At 38.9% G+C, this 25,453-nt stretch overlaps 1 protein-coding gene across 2 annotated transcripts in view; it reads left to right on the top strand.

Annotated features, from left to right (window-relative positions):
• The first annotated feature begins 1,185 nt into the window (after positions 1-1,185).
• Positions 1,186-25,453, top strand: part of ACOT12 (acyl-CoA thioesterase 12) — a 56,698-nt gene continuing 32,430 nt past the window's right edge. The window contains exons 1-4 of one of the 2 annotated variants that reach the window (XM_057541869.1): positions 1,186-1,318; positions 6,148-6,217; positions 11,316-11,376; positions 22,095-22,196. In XM_057541869.1, the coding sequence (XP_057397852.1) occupies positions 1,186-1,318; positions 6,148-6,217; positions 11,316-11,376; positions 22,095-22,196 (366 nt within the window). The remainder of the gene's footprint in view (positions 1,319-6,147; positions 6,218-11,315; positions 11,377-22,094; positions 22,197-25,453) is intronic. The other variant, XM_057541870.1, reaches the window with a different exon arrangement.

Raw genomic sequence — 25,453 nt, 5'->3', positions numbered from 1 at the left:
CTTGGGATTTTTTGGGCTCATTTGTAATGAGTTGACAGGTTTTTTTGTTTTGTTTAATTAATTAATTAATTTATTTATTTATTTTTGGCTGAATTGGGTCTTCGTTGCTGCGCACAGGCTTTTCTCTAGTTGCGTCGAGCAGGGGCTACTCTTCGTTGCGGTGCACAGGCTTCTCATTGCAGTGGCTTCTCTTGTTGCAGAGCACGGGCTCTAGGCGTGTGGGCTTCAGTAGTTGCAGCACACGGGCTCGGTAGTTGTGGCTCGCAGGCTCAGTAGTTGTGGCACATGGGCTTAGTTGCTCCACGGCATGTGGGATCTTCCCAGACCAGGGCTTGAACCCGCGTCCCCTGCATTGGCAGGCGGATTCTTAACCACTGCGCCACCAGGGAAGTCCAAGTTGACAGGTTTTAACTGTAAATTCTCTATATTAAAACCGAAAGGTTGCCTTCCCTTATTGGGTGACTTCTGATGTGCAAGCAAAGATCAGCCCTTTTTAAATTTTTCTCCGTTTGGCAGTGGAGGTAATTTCATAACAAAAAGATGAATAACAGGGTTTTTTTTGGAGCCATTATATTATCCTAAGACTCAGAAGGTGGATTTTGAACTAGGGATGGGAGGAGTGAGTGCCCACCCTACCTGGCAGTCTACAGCCAGAAAAAAAGAAAATAAGAAGTCAAATACTTTAAAATCAACTTCTAAAGCAAAAGGTCTACATTTCTCTGGACAGCATTTAACTAATTAATTATTAACTCCCCATCACCTGTCAAGTTCTTCAGACGGATAATAACCTCACTATTTACTTGGCAAACACCTATGTCACCTTAGCCAGGCACACGCTATGACTTTTGTACTTTATCTCATTTAATTCTCTGCACAGTCCTCTTGAGGTAAGTACTGCTATCCCCCTTTATAGGTGAGAAACCCGGTCTGGTTCCAGCTTTGCCAACCTCGGCCGCCCGAGGCAGCGTCTTCTGAGACAGAAGAGAGTTCCCTTTCGCCCTCCTGGCGGTATTCCTGGCCCCTTAAATCTCACCTCCCGGTGCACCAGGCGGCCAGCAGGGAGCGGGATGTGGTGGGGCGGGGGGCCGGGGCGGGGCAGCGGCTCGGCGCCCTTTGGAGCGGGGGCGGGCCCAGCTGGTGGCCGGGCGGCGGCCAGGCCCGGTTGCTTCGCACTCTTGACCAGCCATGGAGCTGGAGCGGCCGGCGCCCGGCGAGGTGTGCATGAGCCAGGCCATCCAGCCCACGCACGCCAACCTCCGCGGAGAGCTGAGCGCCGCTCAGCTGCTCAAGTGGATCGACGCTACCGCCTGCCTGGCGGGTAGGGGTGCTGGAAGGGGAGGGTAGGATGGGGGAGACACAGGGTGCCAGGGATCTGGAATGGAGGAGCCCTGAATGGGGGGGGGGCGGTGTGTGTTGCGGAGGGGTGTGTCTGGGAACTGGGAAGCGGGCTGGGATATGGGGATGCGGGGTGGCGGGGGTCCAGACGGCAGAGGTCGGGATGCTGCCACACCAGGACCCCTGATCGGTGAGGAGGGAGAAGGAAGGAGACGAGAGTATTGACAGAGCTTTAAGCCCTGTGCAGCTGGGAAGTAATGATTGAGATTGTTCATCCAACACTGGGAATGACCTAGACCAGTGGTTCTCAAGCCTTTTAGTCTTAGGACTCCTTTACCCCATTAAATAAACGAGGACCCCAAGAGAGCTTTCGTGTTGGTTCTTTTATCCATATTTACCATATGCGAAATTTTAAAAAATAATTCATTTGAAAAGAACAAAAACCCATTACATATTTTTATTGTAAAATAACTATATTTTCAACAAGAACAAAAATGTACTTAGAGAAGTGGTATTGGTTTACATTTCTGCAAATCTCATTAATGTCTAGTTTAATACATCACTCACCTCTTATACCTGCTTCTGAATTCAGTTTGTTGCCTTCCACACCGTCATGTAGTCTCTGCGAAGGACCTTTGCACCTGCTGTTCTTTTTGCCTTTACACTCTTCTCTTGCCCCTTTCCATGCATTCCGTCTCCACTAAATATCATTTATGCAGAGCAGTCTTTCCTAACTACCTGCTTTACATTTGCACTCTTTCATCACAACACCCTTTCCAAATTCCTCCACACCACTTAACACAATCCGTAATTACTTTGTGTACTAATGTGTTCACCTTTTATTTCCTGCCTGGCCAATTAGCATGTAAACGGAAGCTTAGTAAGCACTTAATAAGTAAGCACTAAATAAAAACTTCCTGATTATATGGATGGGTAATTGGATGGATGGGTCCAGAACTTGGAATCTCATTTATAAAAGGAAGCCAGGCTTTGCGTAAGGCACTTAATAGACTCAGCAAATGTACATTTTAAGTAAAATATGTTAGGATAAAATATTAGAGCTGGAAGGAGCTTAAGATCGTGTATCCCAGGACTCTTATTTTATAGAGGACAAAAGTAAAGCTCAGCTGATTACAAATCCCTGTTTTCCTCAATGAGTGTGCATAGAGTTTCTAATCCCCTGTGTGCTAACCACCCACAAAATTCAGTCATATATCTGATGCCAATCTGTTTATTTTCTGTTTGTTGATAGGTCTGTTTGGTTTCTGTCTTAACAGTTTTTATCAGGATTTGAGGTCTGTTATAATAACAATAATGGAGACATGAATATAAAAGTAATTCACATGTAGGAGAAACTATAGAAATTATTCACTTGCTATGCCTATTGCCATGGCAACTGAATTCATTATGTGAATATTGATGTGACTTTTAAAGTTACCTCACTTAGTGCTTCTGTCCTATAATGGAGAAACAATTGCCCTCCTGCAATTTTCATAAAAATTTCTATGGTTTTACACCTTTGGAAACTCAGATCACAGCAGGAGTCAATTGATAACCAATTACTGTGGACCTTAATAGTTATATTACTAATAATACAATATTGAAGAAACCTTTATGATAAAGTTGGTTTGGAAACATGGTTAATGTTAATCCTTGTAGGAAAACAAGGATTAGAATTAGCCACTGACCTCGTTAGAATTAGCCACCGGCCTCATCTGGAGACCAGAAGATACTGAAACAATATCTTTAATACTAAATATTATAAAAATTGTCAACCAAGAGCTTCACAGCCCTGTGCATGGTTTATCCTCAGCCTTCCCCTCAGCCTCATCTTACCTACTCTCCTTCTTGCTTTTTGCATTTTTACCACAAAAACCTTCTCAGGACCTTTGTAGTCACTGTTCCTTCTGCCCAGCAAGCCCTTCCTCCCCTGCTCTCCTCCACAACACACATCTGTTTTACTCCTTCTCGTCTTTCAGATCTCACTTCAAGCATCCTCTCCACAGGGAAACCTTCCCTGACATGCCACCTAGGTGTGGTTCCTCAGTTACAGACCCTCATAAAATCCATGTTTTCTTCAGATCACCTAACTCATTTTGTTATTATGTATTCGTTTAATGAATGTCTGGTTCCTCACTAGATTCCATGAGAATAAGGAGAGTAGCTGTTTTATATTTCCAGCACCTTACAGAGAGGCTGGCATAGCACGGGTGTTCAATCAATATTAGTTAAAAGAAAGAATGAATGAAGCCACCGTCATTTTTATCAGTCATCATACCTGGATTACATCCACTTAGCTGTTCCTCAGCTTCTCTCAGTTTCCCCAGGAAATCAGAAATAGCTTTAGGGTTTCTCCACTTTTACTGGCATACTGCATGAAGGACAATCAAAACCAAGAACCAGAACAGACTGGTCCTGTTGAATTCATATCTGTCATGCTTGTAAAAAGAAAATAATCACATGTAAAAATTGTGGCCCTATGTTGGTTCCCCATATTTTAAATTTTCATTTTTAATTTAATGGCCCCTGAAAGTCTATAATGTAAACCATGGCAATTGAGCTCCTGAAGCCCATATTCAGCCAAGTACTTCTCTAGGTAGCATTCCTTGGTTGGTCTTTTCTTTTCTCAGAGTTCCTGTTGCTTCTGTAGTAAAAATAACTATTTAGAACAATGTATTTGATCTTTGTAAGCCAAAATTGCCTCTTTTGTAAAATAGAACTAATAACAGTATCAACCTCATGTAATTGATATGCATAAACACTTAGTGCCAGGCCAATAATAAATCATAATTATTATGATTATGTTTCTTTGTGATCCCTAATGCAATCTGGTATAGTGCTATATATACATAGAAGACACCCAATATATACAATAAAAATTTAGTCTTTTATTGGTTTTTGCACTTTAGTTATCATTTAAATCATTCAAAATTTGGTAACTCATGTTGGTGTACATGGTAACACTTTATCTAAAAGAATAGTTTAATAAACTCAACATATCATTCCCTCATGTCAGGTGACCAGAATGAATGTCTATTACATACCCTTTAGTCAACACTTTACTGACTATGGCTAGATCTCTGTCACTGAGTAGACTCATTAAAAGATAGGACTGATAACAGCTCAGTGTCTGGAAATCAATGGGAATTTAACAAATGTTTGATACACTGAATTAAATTGAACCCAACTTTCTAGAGTCTAATACTTTTATGTTTCCTTCCTCTAATTGAACTTTAGAGCTGGGAAACCCATTTCCCCACCTCCATCACTCACACACAGAGTTCTGCTACGGTTAGTTTTCTGGTAACTCAGTTTATGTTATCTGCATATTTGGAAGAATAGTTATTTCCAACTAGTAAAACCAGAATGTCCAGTTTTCTACAGAATTAGATCATAGAGAGGAATGTCTTAAATACTTGCTCTCTGGAGTATTTTCTCATATCACTTTACCTGGGACTATCAATATATATTGCAATTAAAGTAATCCACTACACACAAAGAATGCAAATTCAGTATAATTCACTGTCTCTTTCTTTTTCATAATATGACAGCAGGAGTGAAGTCTCCAAAATTAAAATGGAGTTAAAATTTCTTTAAAAAGCTAATGCAGTCTGTTTGGGTTTTAATTGACTGTTCCTCAAAATGAAATTCTGGAAAAACCACATGTCAAGATTTTTCCCAAAGAGGAAAAATTCTGATACTTTTACATAAAGTAAAACCAACAATCAAAAAAAAAAAAATCTCAACAAATTAAATGCAGACAGAGGGACTTCCCTGGTGGTGCAGTGGTTAAGAATCTGTCTGCCAATGCAGGGAACACGGGTTCAAGCCCTGGTCCAGGAAGATCCGACATGCCGCGGAGCAACTAAGCCCATGCACCATAACTACTGAGCCTGCGCTCTAGAGCCTGCAAGCCACAACTACTGAGCCCTTGTGTCACAACTACTGAAGCCCATGCACCTAGAGCCTGTGCTCGTCAACAAGAGAAGCCACCGCAATGAGAAGCCCGTGCACCGCAACGAAGAGTAGCCCCCGCTTGCTGCAACTAGAGAAAGGCCAAGGGCAGCAACGAAGACCCAACACAGCCAAAAATAAATAAATAAATAAACAAACAAATAAATACATGTTATAAATAAATAAATAAATGCAGGCAGGGAACATGGAAATAACTGGAGCGCGTCCCTAATCTCTCTCACCCTACTCAATACTTTTCTCCTCCAACATAATTAATGCATAGTGAATTTCATATGAACTTGGTAGTAATAAATAATAAATATTGATTAAATACTTACTATGTGCCCATCTCTATTTCTCTGATGCCCAGACAAGTTTCTCTCTGATTTGGGGTATGAACTTGAGGTCTTCCACACTGTTCAGTGCTTGCACTGGTTAAGTGGTTTAAATATATTCAGCTACTGGTTATGTGGGATAATAGATACAGCTTTGATGTATTGTTTTTTTAAACAAAAGAAGGGTAGTACCTGACAAAATATTTAAATTTGACACCAACTTACTAAAGTTACTATTTGAATAGCTAGATATGCTGGGTATTGGTGCTGAATTTCAAATCAAAGATAGTATAAGTTAAAACTTAGGAGAAAGTACAGTAATTTACATGCAGTAGGAAAATAACTTATTGAGCAAAGGAACTGTTATCAATCCAGTTCATCCAGAAGTGTGGGCACAGTGGTCCTATACTGCATAAGAGGATGAGTTACTAGAATAAATCCACTTGTTTTATTCCTTTTCCTGCATGCTGAAATATTTAAACATAACTATTAATGCAGCCCATTTTTAACCTATTTTTTGAAGCTGAAAAACATGCTGGGGTTTCCTGTGTTACAGCCTCAGTGGATGACATACAATTTGAGGAGACAGCTAGGTAAGTGGCATTGCTTTATCATGCCTTTCTCCTGGGTTTATTGGTTCATTTACAACATGTATTTGTGGCACCTAAGCTTACTCATTTGGAGTCAGGGATCCAATTTGTTAATAAGTAACATTTGAACCAATGTAAATCAGTAAAAAATAATAATAGTAATAATTTCAGGACCTACTTTTTTTTTTTTTTTTTTTTTTTTTTTTTTTTAATAGGCTTTATTTATTTATTTATTTATTTATTTATTTTTGGCTGTGTTGGGTCTTCGGTTCGTGCGAGGGCTTTCTCCAGTTGCGGCAAGCGGGGGCCACTCTTCATCGCGGTGCGGGGACCGCTCTTCATCACGGTGCGCGGGCCTTTCTCTATCGCGGCCCCTCCCGTCGCGGGGCACAGGACCTACTTTTAGTAAATACTATTAAGTGTAAATTTGCAGCCCTGATTTTGTTGAGAAATAGCTCTCAGCATTAAATGCATTCTGGTATAAGCCATTGCAGGATTTCTAAAAGCTGATTCTGAATGGCTCCTTCCTTTACTAGTAGAATAATTAATGATAATAAGTATCTCTATGATGGTGAATTTCATCATTAGGTTGTTGGGTAAACATTAATTCATCTGAGTAGAGGTGTTAAATTATGAAAAACATTTTATGTGTGGGAGTGTGTATATGTTTTACCATCTCTTATTGTAGAAAATTTCAAGATACACAAATCTTTCAACCATATACAAAAGTAGAGAGAATACTACCATGTATCCCCAAGGACCCAACACCTAACTATGACAATAATCAACTCATGAATGCTGTTGTTTTATCAATACCCTTCCATACTCCCCCACATACCTGGATTATTTTGAAGCAAATCCCAGACATCATCTCTGAATATTTCAGTATATAGTTCTAAAAGATCAGGGCTCTTTTAGAAAACATAATAACATAACTGCAATACCATTAAGAAAAATTATCATTCCCAATGGTCTCAAAAAAAAATTTTTTTTAATTTAAACAATTGGTCTATGGATTGAATCAGGATCCAATATGGGTGATACGACCTTTAACATAAAAATTTCCCTTTCTTCTTTTCTCTTGCAATTTGATTTTTAAAGAAACCTGGTCATTTGTCCTATAGCGTTTACCACATTTTGTATCTGCTCATTGTATCCCTGTTTAACATGCTCACTGATGCAGGATTTGTCATTATTTCTATGCCTTTTCGGTGGGCAGAATTAGGATTTTTTTTTTAAGAGGTTACATTAATAAATCTAATAAACTAGGGTTATATGGTTTTACTTAATTTATTTGATTTTATGTTTGTATCTCTTTTTTTTCTTTCTGAATATCTTGATCCTAAAAGAACCATCCCAGACTAGAAACAGATGATCTTCTCTCTTCCTTTTTCTAAACATAATATAAGAAAAAGGAAGAGAGAAGATCATCTGTTTCTAGTCTGGGATGGTTCTCAAGGACCATGGGGTAGCTGCCACAAGTTTTCAAACCCTAAGTAGTCTGTCCAGTGAGATGCCCAGTTCATCTCTGAGTTAAATAAAACCACATGCATAAAGAAGTTATATCTCCAAAGCTAACCCAAAAGAAATTTTTGGTAGGCATTAGAATCATAGATATGGAGAGACCTTTAGAACTCAACCCAATCATCTCTTTGTACTGATAAGAAACTGAAGCCTAAGGCCCAGAGCCAGCCAAAGGACAGAGGACACTTAGAGCCTGGATCTTCTTATGCTCTATCTAATGCTTTCTCCAACCCACTTCTTCTATCTTCGTGATCAGCAACCTTTATTGAACATCTCCTGATGCTTGTTCTCATAGGCAGCTGCAGTGTCAGTGAAAGAGCCCTTGACATTCTAGAGACTTGTAGATACAGATAAAAGTCTACTGGGTCTATTGACTAAGCACAGATACTAGCTATGTGATTTTCCCTGAAGTAGAAAAAGTTGACATGTGTTTGTATCTCAACACAATTACAGATTACTTAAAATCCAAACTTAATTGGGAATAGATTAAAGCACCATTATTAAACTTAGGAATGCCAACAGTATATTGCAATAAACATCTATTATGTACTTTCCAATCCTAAATTCTGTAACTTAGACTTAACTAGTAACGTCATCATTAAAGTGTGGTTTGCCATTTGAACCATTTTGTGTTTGTGTTATCAGAAAGGATTTGTGGCCACTAAAATATATGGGACCTGCACCATTAAAAAAAGAAAATTGAAAGCTACATATAGAAAGCCATACAATTTGTTTAAATGCCATATTAATTTTTTTTTTTACTATATTGATTTTTTAAAATATTTATTTACTTATTTATTTGGTTGCATCGGGTCTTAGTTGTGGCAGGTGGGCTCCTTAGTTGTGGCATGCAAACTCTTGGTTGCAGCATGCACGTCGGATCTAGTTTCCGGACCAGGGATCGAACCCGGGCCCCCTGTGTTGGGAGTGTGGAGTCTTAACCACTGTGCCACCAGGGATGTCCCATATTAGATATTTTTTTAATTCACAAATGTATATTGAATATACCAAAAGTACTGCTCTAGGCTCAATAGAATATGTGAATGTTTATGACACAATACTGAAGTGTGGCAGTCAGTCTGGTAAGAAGGTCAGACAAATACATAGTCATCAGAATAGAAAGTATGATAGGATGCATGCCTAAGGTGAGATATAAATTCTGTGGGGTAGATAAAAGGTACATTTTGACTGGAGAACCAATGAGAGTTTCATGATGGAGGTAGTATTTAATGTGGGCCTTAAATGAGGTATAGATTTTTCATCTGGTGAATAGGAAAAGGACTTCACAAGATGAGGTACATGTAAGAGCCTAAGCATTGAGGTGGGAAGAATTGGGGGGTGCTTAGGAAAAGCCTGGCGTGCAGAGATGATGCCCCAGCAGCAGTGTGGGACTGGATAACAGAAGACCTTGAATGCCATGCTATGAAATTGATTTTACTTGGGATTTTAGCAGAATGAAAAGCAGAATGTCTCCTGCTTTTAAAGGAAGGGCAGAGTTCACAGAAGAGACAAAAACTTGGCAAGATGGACTTCTCTGGTGGTCCAGTGGTTAAGACTCAGCGCTTCCACTGCAGGCGATGCAGGTTTGAGCCCTGGTCAGGGAAGTTACACATGCCGCATGGTGTGGCCAAAAAAAAAAGTGTCAAGATGCGTCCCCTCCTCAGAGTCTGACAGGCAGAGGCAGAAGATTTTGGTAGTATATGAGTACAAAGTACTACAGTAGCTTTGAAGAGGGACTCTCTGCCTCATGTTATCACTGTAAATCTCTGCTAGAAACTTTACCAAACAGAGCTAGGAAATCTAGGAGGAACAAATTTAAGGAAAAGAGAAAATTGGTTTGGGTTCACATGTGCTAAATGTGGGGATTCAGTTAAATTAGGTAATGTGTGTGCAAGCAGCTATCACTCAGCCTAGTAGGGCCTCCATAACTATTAGCTGAATCTGCTGAGAGAAGTTTGAAAATATGGCTTTGTGTTTCAAGAATGAGGTTCGGGCTAAAGATTTAGATTTGAGAATCATCTCTATAAAGATGATAGGATTGTGGAAGAGAACAAGGTCTTCAGGAAGAGGCTGAAATGAGAAAAAAACAAAGAGCATAAATTTGGTGGATGGCTACCCTTAAGGGATGGATTAAGAAAGGGAAATCAGTGAAGAAAACTGAGAATGAAGAGAGAACAGTATTTTGGAAGCCAAGGGAAGAGAAGGTTTCCTGAAGAAAGAGGTTGATTGATGCTGTTAAATGAGAGGAGACCTTGGATTTAGCTGTTAGGAAGTGACTTCAGAGAGATCAGGAGTAAGATGTGGAAGCAACAGATAGATTTGAGTGGCTGAGAAGTGAATGAGAGATGAAACCCCCAAACTTCTGAACCTGACAAAATCCTAATCCTTCAAGACCCATCTCAGATGTTACCTCTTCTATGGCTCCTTCCCTGGTTTTTCAAATTAGTCACTTCTGGGTGCTTTTGCAATACTTGATTCTTTCTTCCTTTTGAAAAATTTCATAGCTTTGCACTTCATCTGTCTGCATCCTGGTGTCCCAAGTGAAGACTGGTCTCCTTGATGTCATCAACCTTGTCTTGTTAATCACTGTATCCTGAGGTCTTAGCTTAGTGCCAGGACTTGTTGTAACTCAGTAAACATTTGTTAAATGTATGAGCTGGAAAAAGAAAAAGATTATTTTAGGAAGTTTGAATATGGAGAAATATAGAGGAGAAGAGAAAAATATGTTGTGATAGAATAAACTTGAGAGAAAGATTTTTAGCAAGGAAAAGCCTTGAACATTTTCACAGACTGATAAGGAGTCAAGGAAGGGGCAGAGATTGAGGGTACAAAAGAGGAAAGAGCTGCCTAAGCCAGGCCATGGTGCAGGAGGAAAGGTAAGAGCAGGATAGGATCAAGGGCACGGGTAAAGAAAGAGGTCTGGAAGAGATCTATTTTTCTTCCCCTGAAACAGAAGATTGAGAAGAATAGTGAGAATGTAGTTCAACTTTGAAGTCAGGGAGAAAAATTGAGGAGGCTTATATTGGGTAGACCCTTAGGTGACTGAAGGGCCAGACACAAAAGCTTTGAAACAACTTAGGGTTACATGACCAGAGTCCCAGTAATAATGTGGAGTGAATGGATCATCTGGCAACATTGAGGGCTCCTGTAAACCTAGTGAAGGTATTGTTTGTTTGCTTGCTTGCTTGCTTGCTTGTATGTTTCCCATTTATTTGTTAACCAACATTTAAAAATATCAACTGTATAGGTTTGCATGTCTGTTCGTTTTCTCTTAACCAAACAGCTGTGGTACAGTCAAGTATCTGTTGTAGATTTGGAAATCATTTTGCACACCATCTTTGCAAAGGCCGTCTTCTGTTAAAAAGAGGTAGTCAGCTAACTCTTGTGTGGTTTACAATAATCAGTATCTATTTCTAGTGCGGTCTTGTTACGTTATTAATTTGAGTTTCTCAGGCATGAACATTATCAGCATAAAGTGGAACTGTTCTATGGCACACGCATTGAAGTGAATCTTCAAGTCTGAAATGAGATGTGCTAGAATCACTGTTTTTTTTGTTGTTGTTTTTTTTTTAACTAGAGTTGGACAAGTTATAACCATCAAAGCGAAAGTTACTAGAGCGTTCAGCACAAGCATGGAGGTAAGAGGCTCCCTTTTCTTCCTTCTGCCTGTTGGTGCTCATTTCTTCACTGTTTACAGAGGAGAGAGGAGGAGGCCTGGAATAACTTGGAGTTCATGTGATTCTGAATTTCAGAAGGCCCTTGAATCTGTAGTCAGGCTCACAGGTAAATAATAAGCCTGTGTTTCCCTGCTACTAAAATTAAATGTGATGCAATGAACTATTTTTACATAAAAGGATATACACAAAGTAAACATACAAGGGAGGAGGGCACTCTCTTGGTTCTTTGCCAGGTATAGGTTTTATTTCTTAATTATTCTGACTCTATTGCTATTCTAATTCTACTTGTTCTCTATCTCCTCACCTATACTGAAAAGTAGCCCCACGATTAACTAGTTTTTGAAAGGCAGAGTAATTGGAGCAAGAAGGGAAGCTTAGATTTTTCTTCTTCGTCTACCTGGTTGTGTTTTCTTTATTATAGCTATGAATACAAAATTCTTGGGAGCTTTTGAAGTCTCTATCCAGGTTAAAATAGCAGGAAAGGAGTTCCTGGATCCCATATTGCAACTTGTTGTTTGCTCTGTAGCAGTCCCTTTGATCTCTGGGCACAAAAGACATGTAGGGACTTACATTTGTTTCTTAGGGATTCTTCGACAAAGTTTCACAGATTAGGTGCCTTAAACAACAGAAATTTATTGTCTCTGTTCTGAAGGCTAGCAGTCCTAAATCAAGGTGTCAGTACGGTTGGTTCCTTCCAAGGCCTATGGGAGAGAATCTGCCTCCATCCTTCCTCCTAACCTCTGGTGGTTTTCCAGTGGTTTGCTTCACCCCGATCTCAGCCTTCATCTGCACATGGTGTTCTCCCTGTGTGTGTGTGTGTATGTGTCCAAATTTTCCCTTTTTATTAAAAAAAATTTTGTTAACATCTTTATTGTAGTATAATTGCTTTACTAAGGTGTGTTTCTGCTTTATAACAAAGTCAATCAGCTATACATATACATACATCCCCATATGTCCTCCCTCTTGCATCTCCCTCCCACCATCCCTATCCCACCCCTCTAGGTGGACAAAAATCACTGAGCTGATCTCCCTGTGCTATGTGATTACTTCCCACTACCTATCTATTTTACATTTGGTAGTGTATATATGTCCATGCCACTCTCTCACTTCGTTCCAGCTTACCCTACCCCCTCGTCGTGTGCTCAAGTCCATTCTCTATGTCTGCGTCTTTATTCCTGTCCTGCCCCTAGGTTCTTCAGACCCTTTTTTTTTTTTTTAGATTCCATATATATGTGTTGGCATATGGTATTTGTTTTTCTCTTTCTGACGTACTTCACTCTGTATGACAGTCTCTAGGTCCATCCACCTCACTACAAATAACTCCATTTCGTTTCTTTTTATGGCTCAGTAATATTCCATTGTATATATGTGCCACATCTTCTTTATCTGTTCATCTTTCAATGGACACTTAGGTTGCTTCCATGTCCTGGCTATTGTTAATAGAGCTGCAATGAACATTGGGGTACGTGACTCTTTTTGAATTATGGTTTTCTCAGGGTATATGCCCAGTAGTGGGATTGCTGGGTCATATGGTAGTTCTATTTTTAGTTTTTTAAGGAACCTCCATACTGTTCTCCATCGTGGCTGTATCAATATACATTCCTACCAACAAGTGCAAGAGGGTTCCCTTTTCTCCACACCCTCTCCAGCATTTATTGTTTGTAGATTTTTTGATGATGGCCATTCTGACAGGTGTGAGGTGATACCTCATTGTAGTTTTGATTTGCATTTCTCTAATGATTAGTGATGCTGAGCATCCTTTTATGTGTTTGTTGGCAATCTGTATATCTTCTTTGGAGAAATGTCTGTTTAGGTCTTCTGCCCATTCTTGGATTGGGTTGTTTTTTTTTGATATTGAGCTGCATGAGCTGCTTGTATATTTTGGAGGTTAATCCTTTCTCAGTTCTTTCATTTGCAAATATTTTCTCCCATTCTGAGGGTTCTCTTTTCATCTTGTTTATGGTTTCCTTTTCTGTGCAAAAGCTTTTAAGTTTCATTAGGTCCCATTTGTTTATTGTTTTTATTTCCATTTCTCTAGGAGGTGGGTCAAAAAGGATCTTGCTGTGATTTATGTCACGTAGTATTCTGCCTATGTTTAACCCTAAGAGTTTTATAGTGTCCGGTCTTACATATAGGTCTCTAATCCATTTTGAGTTTATTTTTGTGTATGGTGTTAGGAAGTGTTCTAATTTCATTCTTTTACATGTAGCTGTCCAGTTTTCCCAGCACCACTTATTAAAGAGGCTGTCTTTTCTCCATTGAATATTCTTGCCTCCTTTATCAAAGATAAGGTGACCATATGTGCATGGGTTTATCTCTGGGCTTTTTATCCTGTTCCATTGATCTATATTTCTGTTTTTGTGCCAGTACCATACTGTCTTCATTACTGTAGCTTTGTAGTATACTCTGGAGTCAGGGAGCCTGATTCCTCCAGCTCCATTTTTCTTTCTCAAGAAAGTAGTGGAAATATCTACTACAGAGCAGAATAAAGCAAAAAAAAAGAAAAGAATTGAGGACAATTTCCCAGACCTCTGGGACAACATTAAACCCACTAACACACGAACTTTTTGTTTCCATAAAAATTGTGAAATTTTTTGTTCTAGTTCTGTGAAAAATGCCATTGGTAGTTTGATAGGGATTGCATTGAATCTGTAGATTGCTTTGGGTTGGACAGTCATTTTCACAATGTTGATTCTTCCAATCCAAGAACATGGTGTATCTCTACATCTCTTTGTATCACCTTTAATTTCTGTCATCAGTATCTTATAGTCTTCTGCATACAGGTCTTTTGTCTCCCTAGGTAGGTTTACTCCTAGGTATTTTATTCTTTTTGGTAAATGGGAGTGTTTCCTTAATTTCACTTTCAGATTTTTCATCATTAGTAGATAGGAATGCAAGAGATTTCTGTGCATTAATTTTGTATCCTGCTACTTTACCAAATTCATTGATTTGCTCTGGTAGTTTTCTGGTAGCATCTTTAGGACTCTCTATGTATAGTATCATGTCATCTGCAAACAGTGACAGTTTTACTTCTTTTTTTCCAATTTGTATTCCTTTTATTTCTTTTTCTTCTCTGATTGCTGTGGCTAAAACTTCCAAAACTATGTTGAATAATAGTGGTGAGAGTGGGCAACCTTGTCTTGCTCATGATCTTAGTGGAAATGGTTTCAGTTTTTCACCATTGATAACAATGTTGGCTGTGGGTTTGTCATATATGGCCTTTATTATGTTGAAGTAAGTTCCCTCTATGCTTACTTTCTTGTGGGTTTTTATCATAAATGGGTGTTGAATATTGTTGAAAGCTTTTTCTGTATCTATTGAGATGATCATATGGTTTTTACCCTTCAATTTTTTAATATGGTTTATCACATTGGTTGATTTACATATATTGAAGAATCCTTGCATTCCTGGGATAAACCCCACTTGATCATGGTGTATGATCCTTTTAATGTGCTGTTGGATTCTGTTTGCTAGTATTTTGTTGAGGATTTTTGCATCTATGTTCATCAGTGACATTGGCCTGTAGTTTTCTTTCTTTGTGACATCTTTGTCTGGTTTTGGTATCAGGGTGATGGTGGCCTCGTAGAATGAGTTTGGGAGTGTTCCTCCCTCTGCTATATTTTGGAAGAGTTTGAGAAGGATAGGTATTAGCTCTTCCCTAAATGTTTGACAGAATTCGCCTGTGAAGCCATCTGGTCCTGGGCTTTTGTTTGTTGGAAGATTTTTAATCACAGTCTCAATTTCAGTGTTTGTGATTGGTCTGTTTGTATTTTCTATTTCTTCCTGGTTCAGTCTCAGAAGGTTGTGCTTTTCTAAGAATTTGTCCATTTCTTCCAGGTTGTCCATTTTATTGGCATATAGTTGCTTGTAGTAATCTCTCATGATCCTTTGTATTTCTGCAGTGTCAGTTGTTACTTCTCCTTTTTCATTTTTATTCTACTGATTTGAGTCTTCTCCCTTTTTTTCTTGATGAGTTTGGCTAATGGTTTATCAGTTTTGTTTATCTTCTCAAAGAAACTGCTTTTAGTTTTATTGATCTTTGCCTATCGTTTCCTTCATTTCTTTTTCATTTATTTCTGATCTGATCTTTATGATTTCTTTCCTTCTGCTGACTTTGGGGTTTTTTTGTTCTTCTTTCTCTAATTGCTTTAGGTGTAAGGCTCGGTTGTTTATTTGAGATGTTTCTTGTTTCTTGAGGTAGGATTGTATTGCTATAAACTTCTCTCTTAGAACTGCTTTTGCTACATCCCATAGGTTTTGGGTATTCGTGTTTTTATTGTCATTTGCTCCTAGGTATTTTTGGATTTCCTCTTTGATTTCTTCCGTGATCTCTTGCTTATTTAGTAGTGTATTGTTTAGCCTCCATGTGTTTGTATTTTTTACAGATTTTTTTCCTGTAATTGATATCTAGTCTCATAGCATTGTGATCAGAAAAATTACTTGATACAATTTCAATTTTCTTAAATTTACCAAGGCTTGAATAGTGACCCAAGATATGGTCTATCCTGGAGAATGTTCCAAGAGCACTTGAGAGGAAAGTGTAATCTTATGTTTTTGGATGGAATGTCCTATAAATATCAATTAAGTCCATCTTGTTTAATGTATCATTTAAAGCTTGTGTTTCCTTATTTATTTTCATTTTGGATGATCTGTCCATTGGTGAAAGTGGGGTGTTAAAGTCCCTTACTATTATTGTGTTACTGTCGATTTCCCCTTTTATGGCTGTTAGCTTTTGCCTTATGTATTGAGGTGCTCCTTTGTTGGGTGCATAAATATTTACGATTGTTATATCTTCTTCTTGGATTGATCTCTTGATCATTATGTAGTATCCTTCTTTGTCTCTTGTAATAGTCTTTATTTTAAAGTCTATTTTGTCTGATATGAGAATTGCTACTCCAGCTTTCTTTTGATTTCCATTTGCATGGAATATCTTTTTCCATCCCCTCACTTTCAGTCTGTATGTGTCCCTAGGTCTGAGGTGGGTCTCTTGTAGACAGCATATGTATGGGTCTTGTTTTTGTATCCATTCAGCCAGTCTATGTCTTTTGGTTGGAGCATTTAATCCATTTACATTTAAGGTAATTATCGATACGTATGCTCCTATTACAATTTTCTTAATTGTTTTGGGTTTGTTATTGTAAGTCTTTTCTTTCTCTTGTGTTTCCTGCCTAGAGAAGTTCCTTTAGCATTTGTTGTAGAGCTGGTTTGGTAGTGCTGTATTCTCTTAGCTTTTGCTTGTCTGTAAAGGTTTTAATTTCTCTGTTGAATCTGAATGAGATCCTTGCTGGGTAGACTAATCTCAGTTGTAGGTTTTTCCCTTTCATCACTTTAACTATGTCCTGCCACTCCCTTCTGGCTTGCAGTTTCTGCTGAAAAATCAGTTGTTAACGTTATGGGGATTCCCTTGTATGTTAATTGTTGCTTTTCCCTTGCTGCTTTTAATATTTTTTCTTTGTATTTAATTTTTGATAGTTTGATTAATATGTGTCTTTGCGTGTTTCTCCTTGGATTTATCCTGTATGGGACTCTCTGCGTTTCCTGGACTTGATTGATTATTTCCTTACCCACAGTAGGGAAATTTTCAACTATAATTTCTTCAAATATTTTCTCAGTCCCTTTTTTTCCTCTTCTTCTTCTGGGAACCGTATCATTCGAATGTTCGTGTGTTTAATGTTGTCCGAGAGGTCTGTGAAATTGTCCTCAATTCTTTTCATTTTTTTTGCTTTATTCTGCTCTGTAGTAGTTATTTCCACTATTTTATCTTCCAGGTCAGTTATCCATTCTTCTGTCTGTTATTCTGCTATTGATTCCTTCTAGAGAATTTTAAATTTCTTTTATTGTGCTGTTCATCATTGTTTGTTTGCTCTTTTGTTCTTCTAGATCCTTGTTAAACGTTTCTTGTATTTTCTCCATTCTATTTCCAAGATTTTGGATTATCTTTACTATCATTACTCTGAATTCTTTTTCAGGTAGACTGCCTATTTCCTCTCCATTTGTTTGGTCTGGTGGGTTTTTACCTTGCTGCTTCATCTGCTGTGTATTTCTCTGTCTTCTCATTTTGCTTAACTTACTGTGTTTGGGGTCTCCGTTTAGCAGGCTGCAGGTTTGTAGTTCCCATTGTTTTTGGTGTCTGCTCCCAGTGGGTAAGGATGGTGTAGTGGGTTGTGTAGGCTTCCTGGTAGAGGGGACTGGTGCCTGCATTCCGGTGGATGAGGCTGGATCTTGTCTTTCTGGTGAGCAGGACCATGTCTGGTGGTGTGTTTTGGGGTGTCTGTGAACTTATTATGATTTTAGGCAGCCTCTCTGCTAATGCGTGTGTTTGTGTTCCTGTCTTTCTAGTTGTTGGGCATAGGGTGTCCACCACTGTAGCTTGCTGGTCATTGAGTGGAGCTGGGTCTTAGCGTTGAGATGGAGATCTCTGGGAGAGTTTCTGTCATTTGATATTATGTGGGGCTAGGAGGTGTCTGGTGGGCCAATGTCCTGAACTCGGCTCTCCCACCTCAGAGGCTCAGGCCTGACAGCCAGCCAGAGCACCAAGACCCTGTCAGCCACACGTCTCAGAAAAAAAGGGAGAAAGAAAGGAAGGAAGGAAGGAAGAGATGGTGTGAGGGAAGGAGGAAGAGAGAAAAAAAGAATAAAATAAAATAAGTTATTAAAAATAAAAAAGTAATTAAAAAAAGAAAGAAAGAAGAGAGTAACCAAACCAAAAAAGAAATCCACCAAGGATAACAAGCGGTAAAAACTATAGTTAAAAACAAACAAACAAAACGGACAGTCAGAACCCTAGGACAAATGGCAAAAGCAAAGCTATACAGACAAATCACACAAAGAAGCATACACATACACACTCACAAAAAGAGAAAAAGGAAATATATAAATATATATAAAAAAATTTAAAAAGGAAGAGAGCAACCAAATCAATAAACAAATCTACCAATGATAATAAGCTCTAAATACTAAACTAAGATAAACATAAAACCAGAAACAAATTAGATGCAGAAAGCAAACCCCAAGTCTACAGCTGCTCCCAAAGTCCATTGCCTCAAATTTGGGATGATTTGTTGCCTATTCAGGTATTCCACAGATGCAGGGTACATCAAGTTGATTGTGGAGGTTTAATCCGCTGCTCCTGAGGCTGCTGGGAGAAATTTCCCTTTCTCTTCTTTGTTCGCACAGCTCCTGGGGTTCAGCTTTGGATTTGGCCCCGCCTGTGTGTGTAAGTTGCCTGAGGGCGTCTGTTCCCCACCCAGACAGGACAGGGTTAAAGGAGCAGCTGATTAGGGGGCTCTGGCTCACTCATGCTGGGGGAAGGGGGTGTATGGAAGGTGGGGCGAGCCTGTGGTGGCAGAGGCCAGTGAGACGTTGCAACAGCCCGAGGTGCACCGTGTGTTTTCCCAGGGAAGTTGTCCCCGGATCCTGGGACCCTGGCAGTGGCGGACTGCACAGTATCCCGGGAAGGGAGGTATGGAGAGTGACCTGTGCTTGCACACAGGCTTCTAGGTGGCTGCAGCAGCCGCCTTATCATTTCATGCCCGTCTCTGGTGTCTGCGCTGATAGCCATGGCTCACGCCCAACTCTGGAGCTCATTTAGGTGGTGCTCTGAATTCCCTCTCCTCACACACCCTGAAACAATGGTCTCTTGCCTCTTAGGCAGGTCCAGACTTTTTCTTGGACTCCCTCCCGGCTAGCTGTGGCACACTAGCCCCCTCCAGGCTGTGTTCATGCAGCCAACCCCAGTCCTCTCCCTGGGATGTGACCTCCAAAGCCCAAGCCTCAGCTCCCAGCCCCTTCCCACCCTGGCCAGTGAGCAGACAAGCCTCTCAGGCTGGTGAGTGCTGGTCGGCACCGATCCTCTGTGTGGGAATCTCTCTGCTTTGCCCTCTGCACCCCTGTTGCTGAGCTCTCCTCCGTGGCTCCAAAGCTTCCTCCCCACCCACACCCCCATCCCTGCCAGTGAAGGGGCTTCCTAGTGTGCGGAAATTTTTCCTCCTTCACAGCTCCCTCCCCAAAGTGCAGGTCCCGTCCCTATTCTTTTGTCTGTTTTTCCTTTTTTCTTTTGCCCTACCCAGGTACCTGGGGAGTTTCTTGCCTTTTGGGAAGTCTGAGGTCTTCTGCCAGCATTCAGTAGGTGTTCTGTAGGAGTTGTTCCACATGTAGATGTAGTTTTGATGTATTTGTGGGGAGGAAGGTGATCTCCACGTCTTACTCCTCTGGCCTCTTGAAGGCGCCCCCCCAAATTTTCCCTTTTTATAAGGACATCAGTCATATTGGATTAGGGGTCCATCCTACTCCAGAGGGATCTCATCTCAACTAATTACACCCTATCTTCAAATAAGGTCACATTCTGAGGTACCAGATTTGGTGAGGGACACAAATCAACCCATAAAAGAACTATTTTGGCAATAACCACACCTGTGGTGATGGCTTTACCCTGATTTAGTCACTTTCCCCCAGTATGTTTATAAACAGAATAGAAAAAAACTTGAAGAAATCAGAAAGGTAATAAAAACTTGTGGATAAAATGAGCTCTGTCAAAGACAGTTTATGATGGTGCCTCTGGATCCTGATTTCTCAGCTATGGGGCTCTTGAGCTTTGCCTCACAGTAGCCTCTGGGTCTGGCCTTTCTCCTGAGAGACAGCACTCTCCTTTATATTCAGCCCATACACAGATGAAAGTTTCCTTTCTTTTCTCCTTTCTTCCTGTTCCCTGATAGCAGCTAGAATTTCCAGAGGAAGTTTGACTAAAAGCTAAGAAAAGAACCCAGGGAGTTTGAAAGCACAGATTTCTGATCTTAAGAAAAATAAATGCTAGCCCCATCTAGGGCTAATTTAGTCCCTCTACTAAGTTGTGGTCTTCTATGGCCTCTATGAATGTGTTGTGTATTCACTGAGGTCTGGCTGGAGGGAACACCAGATTCCTAGCACTGTATGAGCTCTTGGAACTGTTTACCTTACAATAACTGTTTCTTCCTCAGAAGCCGTTCTTTTCTGGCTTTGTCAGATTTCACCCTACACATGCTCAGACTGGTATCAACCCAAACACTCAACAGGAACAATATGCAGATACCTGGGAATTCTTTCCTTTTGTAGCTCCCTCCTTTCTGGGACAATCTCAGCTGCCTTGATCTCCTTGATTTCTGGTTCTTCAATTCAGCAAGTTTCCATTTCCCCTCCTTGGTCATAGTCTGGGAATTACCTGCAGGCTGAGAACCCAGGAAATGCAAGTGCTCCCTTCATTTATCTCCCTTTCTTTGGAGATCACAGGTCTGTGTTGCCTGCTGTCCTGTGTGTGAAAATAGTTGCTTGCTATACTTGGTCCAATTTTCCAGTTGTTTTCATAGGATGTAATTCCAATCTGACCCACTCTGTAACGACACAAAGTGAAATTCTCCCTGGCATATGTTTTTGAGACATTTGGCCATCGTACATAACTAAATTAATTGTTCTAATAGAAGACAATGTTTGGAACTTGTTTTAACTCTCCAGAATTGTTGCTTTGTTTTTACTATTAGTTGTCTATTCTATTTTTCATTTGCCTATTTTTCTGAAAGTAGAAAGCTATGTGGGGTTGAGAGTTGTTGGGGGTTGAAAATGGATGGTTTAAATTTGGTTAATCACCATCTAGTTAACTTACGTTTACCATGCAAATACTAATTTGGTTTCATAAGTTAAGTGAATCACCGATTGATGATTATTTTTGTGCATGATGTACTTGGCGAAGATGTAGAAATAGATATTATCATTGATAACACAGTGCTGAACTAAGATGCCCGAGGTTGCCCACTATTTCAAGAAGGTAGTATTATTTCTCTGGGCTATGTTCCCGAGTTTACCTACACTTCTGCAGTGTGTGATCATGAGGACCAGAGCTTCAGAGTTCTTCACATGGGGAAATCCAGTCCACTGTGGTGTCACCATAAAATGTCTCAACTACTTTCTTGCTATTCCTGAAAAAGAAAACTCCTGAAAGAGGAAACAAAGCTGCAAATAACATGACTACAAATAACATTCTGTCCATGTCAACTTGGTTATAAAACTCAGACTAAAGATTAAAAAAAAAGTTATGGTGCATCTCTCCGATGGGCTATAAGGAATTCATTAATATCTTGTTTTCAAAACCACATTTAGATTTAAAACAAACAAACAAACAAAAAACACATTTAGTAATAGTGGGATTAGAAAACGCTTATCATATAAATGCCAAAAAATTTCGTTATAGTATAAAATTGTAAATACAGTATGATAATCTTTTGTGTGTGTGTGTATACACACATACAGACACAACTATATACATATAGATACATTTCATACATATGTATGAAATGATATTAAACTGGAAGAAATTTTATATAAAGGTTAGTAACTATTCATCTGAGTGATGGAATTACTGATAATATTTACTCTTGATTGTCAGATTCCATCTTTATCATTTATCTATTTTTAATCTTACCAAATCTTCCATGGTAAATATATATTTTTCTATAATCAGAAAAAAAATATATTTCCAATTTTATAGAAAATCATTGAGAGGACAGTATTGGTTAAAAGTAAATTGAAATGCTGGTTTTATTCAAAAAACAAAACAATGGTGAAGTGCATAAATGAATTTTGAATGCTGCAGTCTCATCTGTTGTCTAGATGGCTGAAAAGTTTTGAATTTATTTTTCTTTCCTTTTTAGATCAGCATCAAGGTCACAGTACAGGACATGTTCACTGGCATTGAGAAACTTGTTAGTGTGGCTTTCTCTACATTTGTAGCCAAACCAGTTGGAAAAGAAAAGGTAAATTTCTTTGTGAAGAGTATCTAGCATGTAATTCAGGGACATACCAACAGAAGTATCAGCATCAGAATTATTATGGAATAAGGAACATTTCTTTTTACTGTGAAATATACTTTCCCAAGATTTGTTACTCACCAATACTTATCATAATTTTCACCAATATTTATGTGGTAATATCATAGTATTAACTGCCTTAGAGAAAATGAGAGATGTAGCCAGTTTGTGAAAGAGAAAAAAACCATTGTGTTTTAAATGATCTGAAGGTCATCTCAGTTTCCCCACAATATTGCTTGCTGGTTTAGTTCTTTTCTTTTGTGGTTATATAACTCAAAATTGAGTTAAAATATTTTTTTAAAGCAAGAGCATTTTAGCTAGCAGTTGTGTCTTATGGTCCAATCACTTTTTCATACCTAAAGGAATAATGTCAAAGTTGCTGAGTTATTGAAGTTTAAACATAAGCTGCAGGGCATATAGGGTAAAAACACCCTTAAAAGAAATATGTTGGCCTGATGTGGGTGCCCAGTGGGCTTGCCTGGCTTTGGCCCAGAGCAGTGTGTCCCTTGTCTGCTGCGGACTTACTCATAATTTCTTGGCTTTTCTTTTTAGGGTCAGAGTGCCTAGGGGAGGATCCGCATTTAGTCTAAGCATTATTTTTTTTACATTTTATTTATATAGCTAGTTTATACAGCAAGTTCTTATTAGTTATCTATTTTATACATATTATTGTATATATGTCAATCCCAATCTCCCAATTCATCCTACTGCCACCCCCCCACACACTCTTTCCCCCCTTGGTGTCCATAGTTTGTTCTCTATGTCTGTGTCTCTATTTCTGCCTTGCAAACTGTCTTATCTGTACAACTTTTCTAGATTCCACATATATGTGTTAATATATGATATTTGTTTTTCTCATTCTGACTTACTTCACTCCATATGACAGTCTCTAGGTCCATCCGCGTCTCTACAAATGACCCAATTTCATTCCTTTTTATGGCTGAGTAATATTCCATTGTATATATGTACCACATCTTCTTTATCCATTCGTCTGTTGATGGGCATTTAGGTTGCTTCCATGACCTGGCTATTGTAAATAGTGCTGTAATGGACATTAGGGTGCATGTGTCTTTTTGAGTTATGGTTTTCTCTGAGTATATGCCCAGTAGTGGGATTGCTGGGTCATATGGTAATTCTATTTTTAGTTTTTTAAGCTCCATACTGTTCTCCATAGTGGCTGTATCAGTTTACATTCCCATCAACAGTGCAAGAGGGTTCCCTTTCCTCCACGCCCTCTGCAGCATTTGTTGTTTGTAGATTTTCTGATGATACCCATTCTAACTGGTGTGAGGTGATACCTCATTGTAGTTTTGATTTGCAATTCCTCTAAGAATTAGTAATGTTGAGCAGCTTTACATGTGCTTCCTGGCCATCTGTATGTCTTCTTTGGAGAAAAGTCTATTTAGGTGTTCTGCCCATTTTTGGATTGGGCTGTTTGTTTTTTTAATATTGAGCTGCATGAGCTATTTATATATTTTGGAGATTTATCCTTTGTCTGTTGATACGTTTGCAAATATTTTCTCCCATTCTGAGGGTTGTCTTTTTGTCTTGTTTGTAGTTTCCTTTGCTGTGCAAAAGCGTTTAAGTTTCATTAGGTCCCATTTGTTTATTTTTGTTTTTATTTCCATTACTCTAGGAGGTGGGTCAAAAAAGATGTTGCTGTGATTTATGGCAAAGAGTGTTCTTCCTATGTTTTCCTCAAAGAATTTTATAGTGTCCGGTCTTACATTTAGGTCTTTAATCCATTTTGAGTTTATTTTTGAGTATGGTGTTAGGGAGTGTTCTAATTTCATTCTTTTACATGTAGCTGTTCAGTTTTCCAAGCACCACTTATTGAAGAGACTGTTTTTTCTCCACTGTATATCCTTGCTGCCTTTGTCATAGATTAGTTGACAACAGGTGTGTGGGTTTATCTCTGGGATTTCTATCCTGTTCCATTGAACTATATTTCTGTTTTTGTGCCAGTACCATATTGTCTTGATTACTGTAGCTTTGTAGTATAGTCTGAAGTCAGGGAGTCTGATTCATCCAGCTGTGTTTTTCCCTAAAGATTGCTTTGGCTATTCGGGATCTTTTGTGTCTCCATACAAATTTTAAGATTTTTTGTTCTAGTTCTGTAAAAAATGCCATTGGTAATTTGATAGGGATTGCATTGAATCTCTGGATTGCTTTGGGTTGTATAGTCATTTTCACAGTATTGATTCTTCCAATCCAAGAACATGGTATATCTCTCCATCTGTTTGTGACATCTTTGATTTCTTTCATCAGTGTCTTATAGTTTTCGGAGTACAGGTCTTTTACCTCCTTAGGTAGGTTTATTCCTAGGTATTTTATTCTTTTTGTTGCGATGGTGAATAGGATTGTTTCCTTAATTTCTCTTTCTGAACTTTCATTGTTAGTGTATAGGAATGCAAGAGATTTCTGTGCATTAATTTTGTATCCTGCAACTTTACCAAATTCATTGATTAGCTCTAGTTGTTTTCTGGTGTCATCTTTAGGATTATCTATGTATAGTATCATGTCATCTGCAAACAGTAAAAGTTTTACTTCTTCTTTTCCAATTTGTATTCCTTTCCTTTGTTTTTTCTCTCTGATTACCATGGCTAGGACTTCCAAAACTATGTTGAATAATAGTGGTGAGAGTTTACATACTTGTCTCGTTCCTGATCTTAGAGGAAATGCTTTCAGTTTTTCTCCATTGAGAATGATGTTTGCTGTGGGTTTGTCATATATGGCCTTTATTATGTTGAGGTAGGTTCCCTCTATGCCCACTTTGTGGAGAGTTTTTATAATAAAATGGGTGTTGAATTTTGTCAAAAGCTTTTGCTGCATCTATTGAGATTATCATATGGTTTTTATCCTTCAGTTTGTTAATATGGTGTATCACATTGAATGGTTTGTATATATTGGAGAATCCTTACATTCCTAGGATAAACCCCACTTAATCATGGTGTATAATCTGTTTAATGTGTTGTTGGATTCTGTTTGCTAGTATTTTGTTGAGGATTTTTGCATCTATGTTCATCAGTGATATTGGTCTGTAATTTTCTTTTTTTGTAGTATCTTTGTCTGGTTTTGGTATCAGGGTGATGGTGGCTTCGTAGAATGAATGTGGGAGTGTTTCTCCCTCTGCAATTTTTTGGAAGAGTTTGAGAAGGATGGGTGTTAGTTCTTCTCTAAATGTTTGATAGAATTCACCTGTG

This window comes from Balaenoptera acutorostrata, chromosome 2 (assembly GCF_949987535.1).
Source record: "Balaenoptera acutorostrata chromosome 2, mBalAcu1.1, whole genome shotgun sequence".
NCBI classification, from domain to species: Eukaryota; Metazoa; Chordata; class Mammalia; order Artiodactyla; family Balaenopteridae; genus Balaenoptera; species Balaenoptera acutorostrata.
The sequence above is the reverse complement of the archived record's forward strand: the minus strand, read 5'-3'. Positions and strand labels throughout refer to the sequence as shown.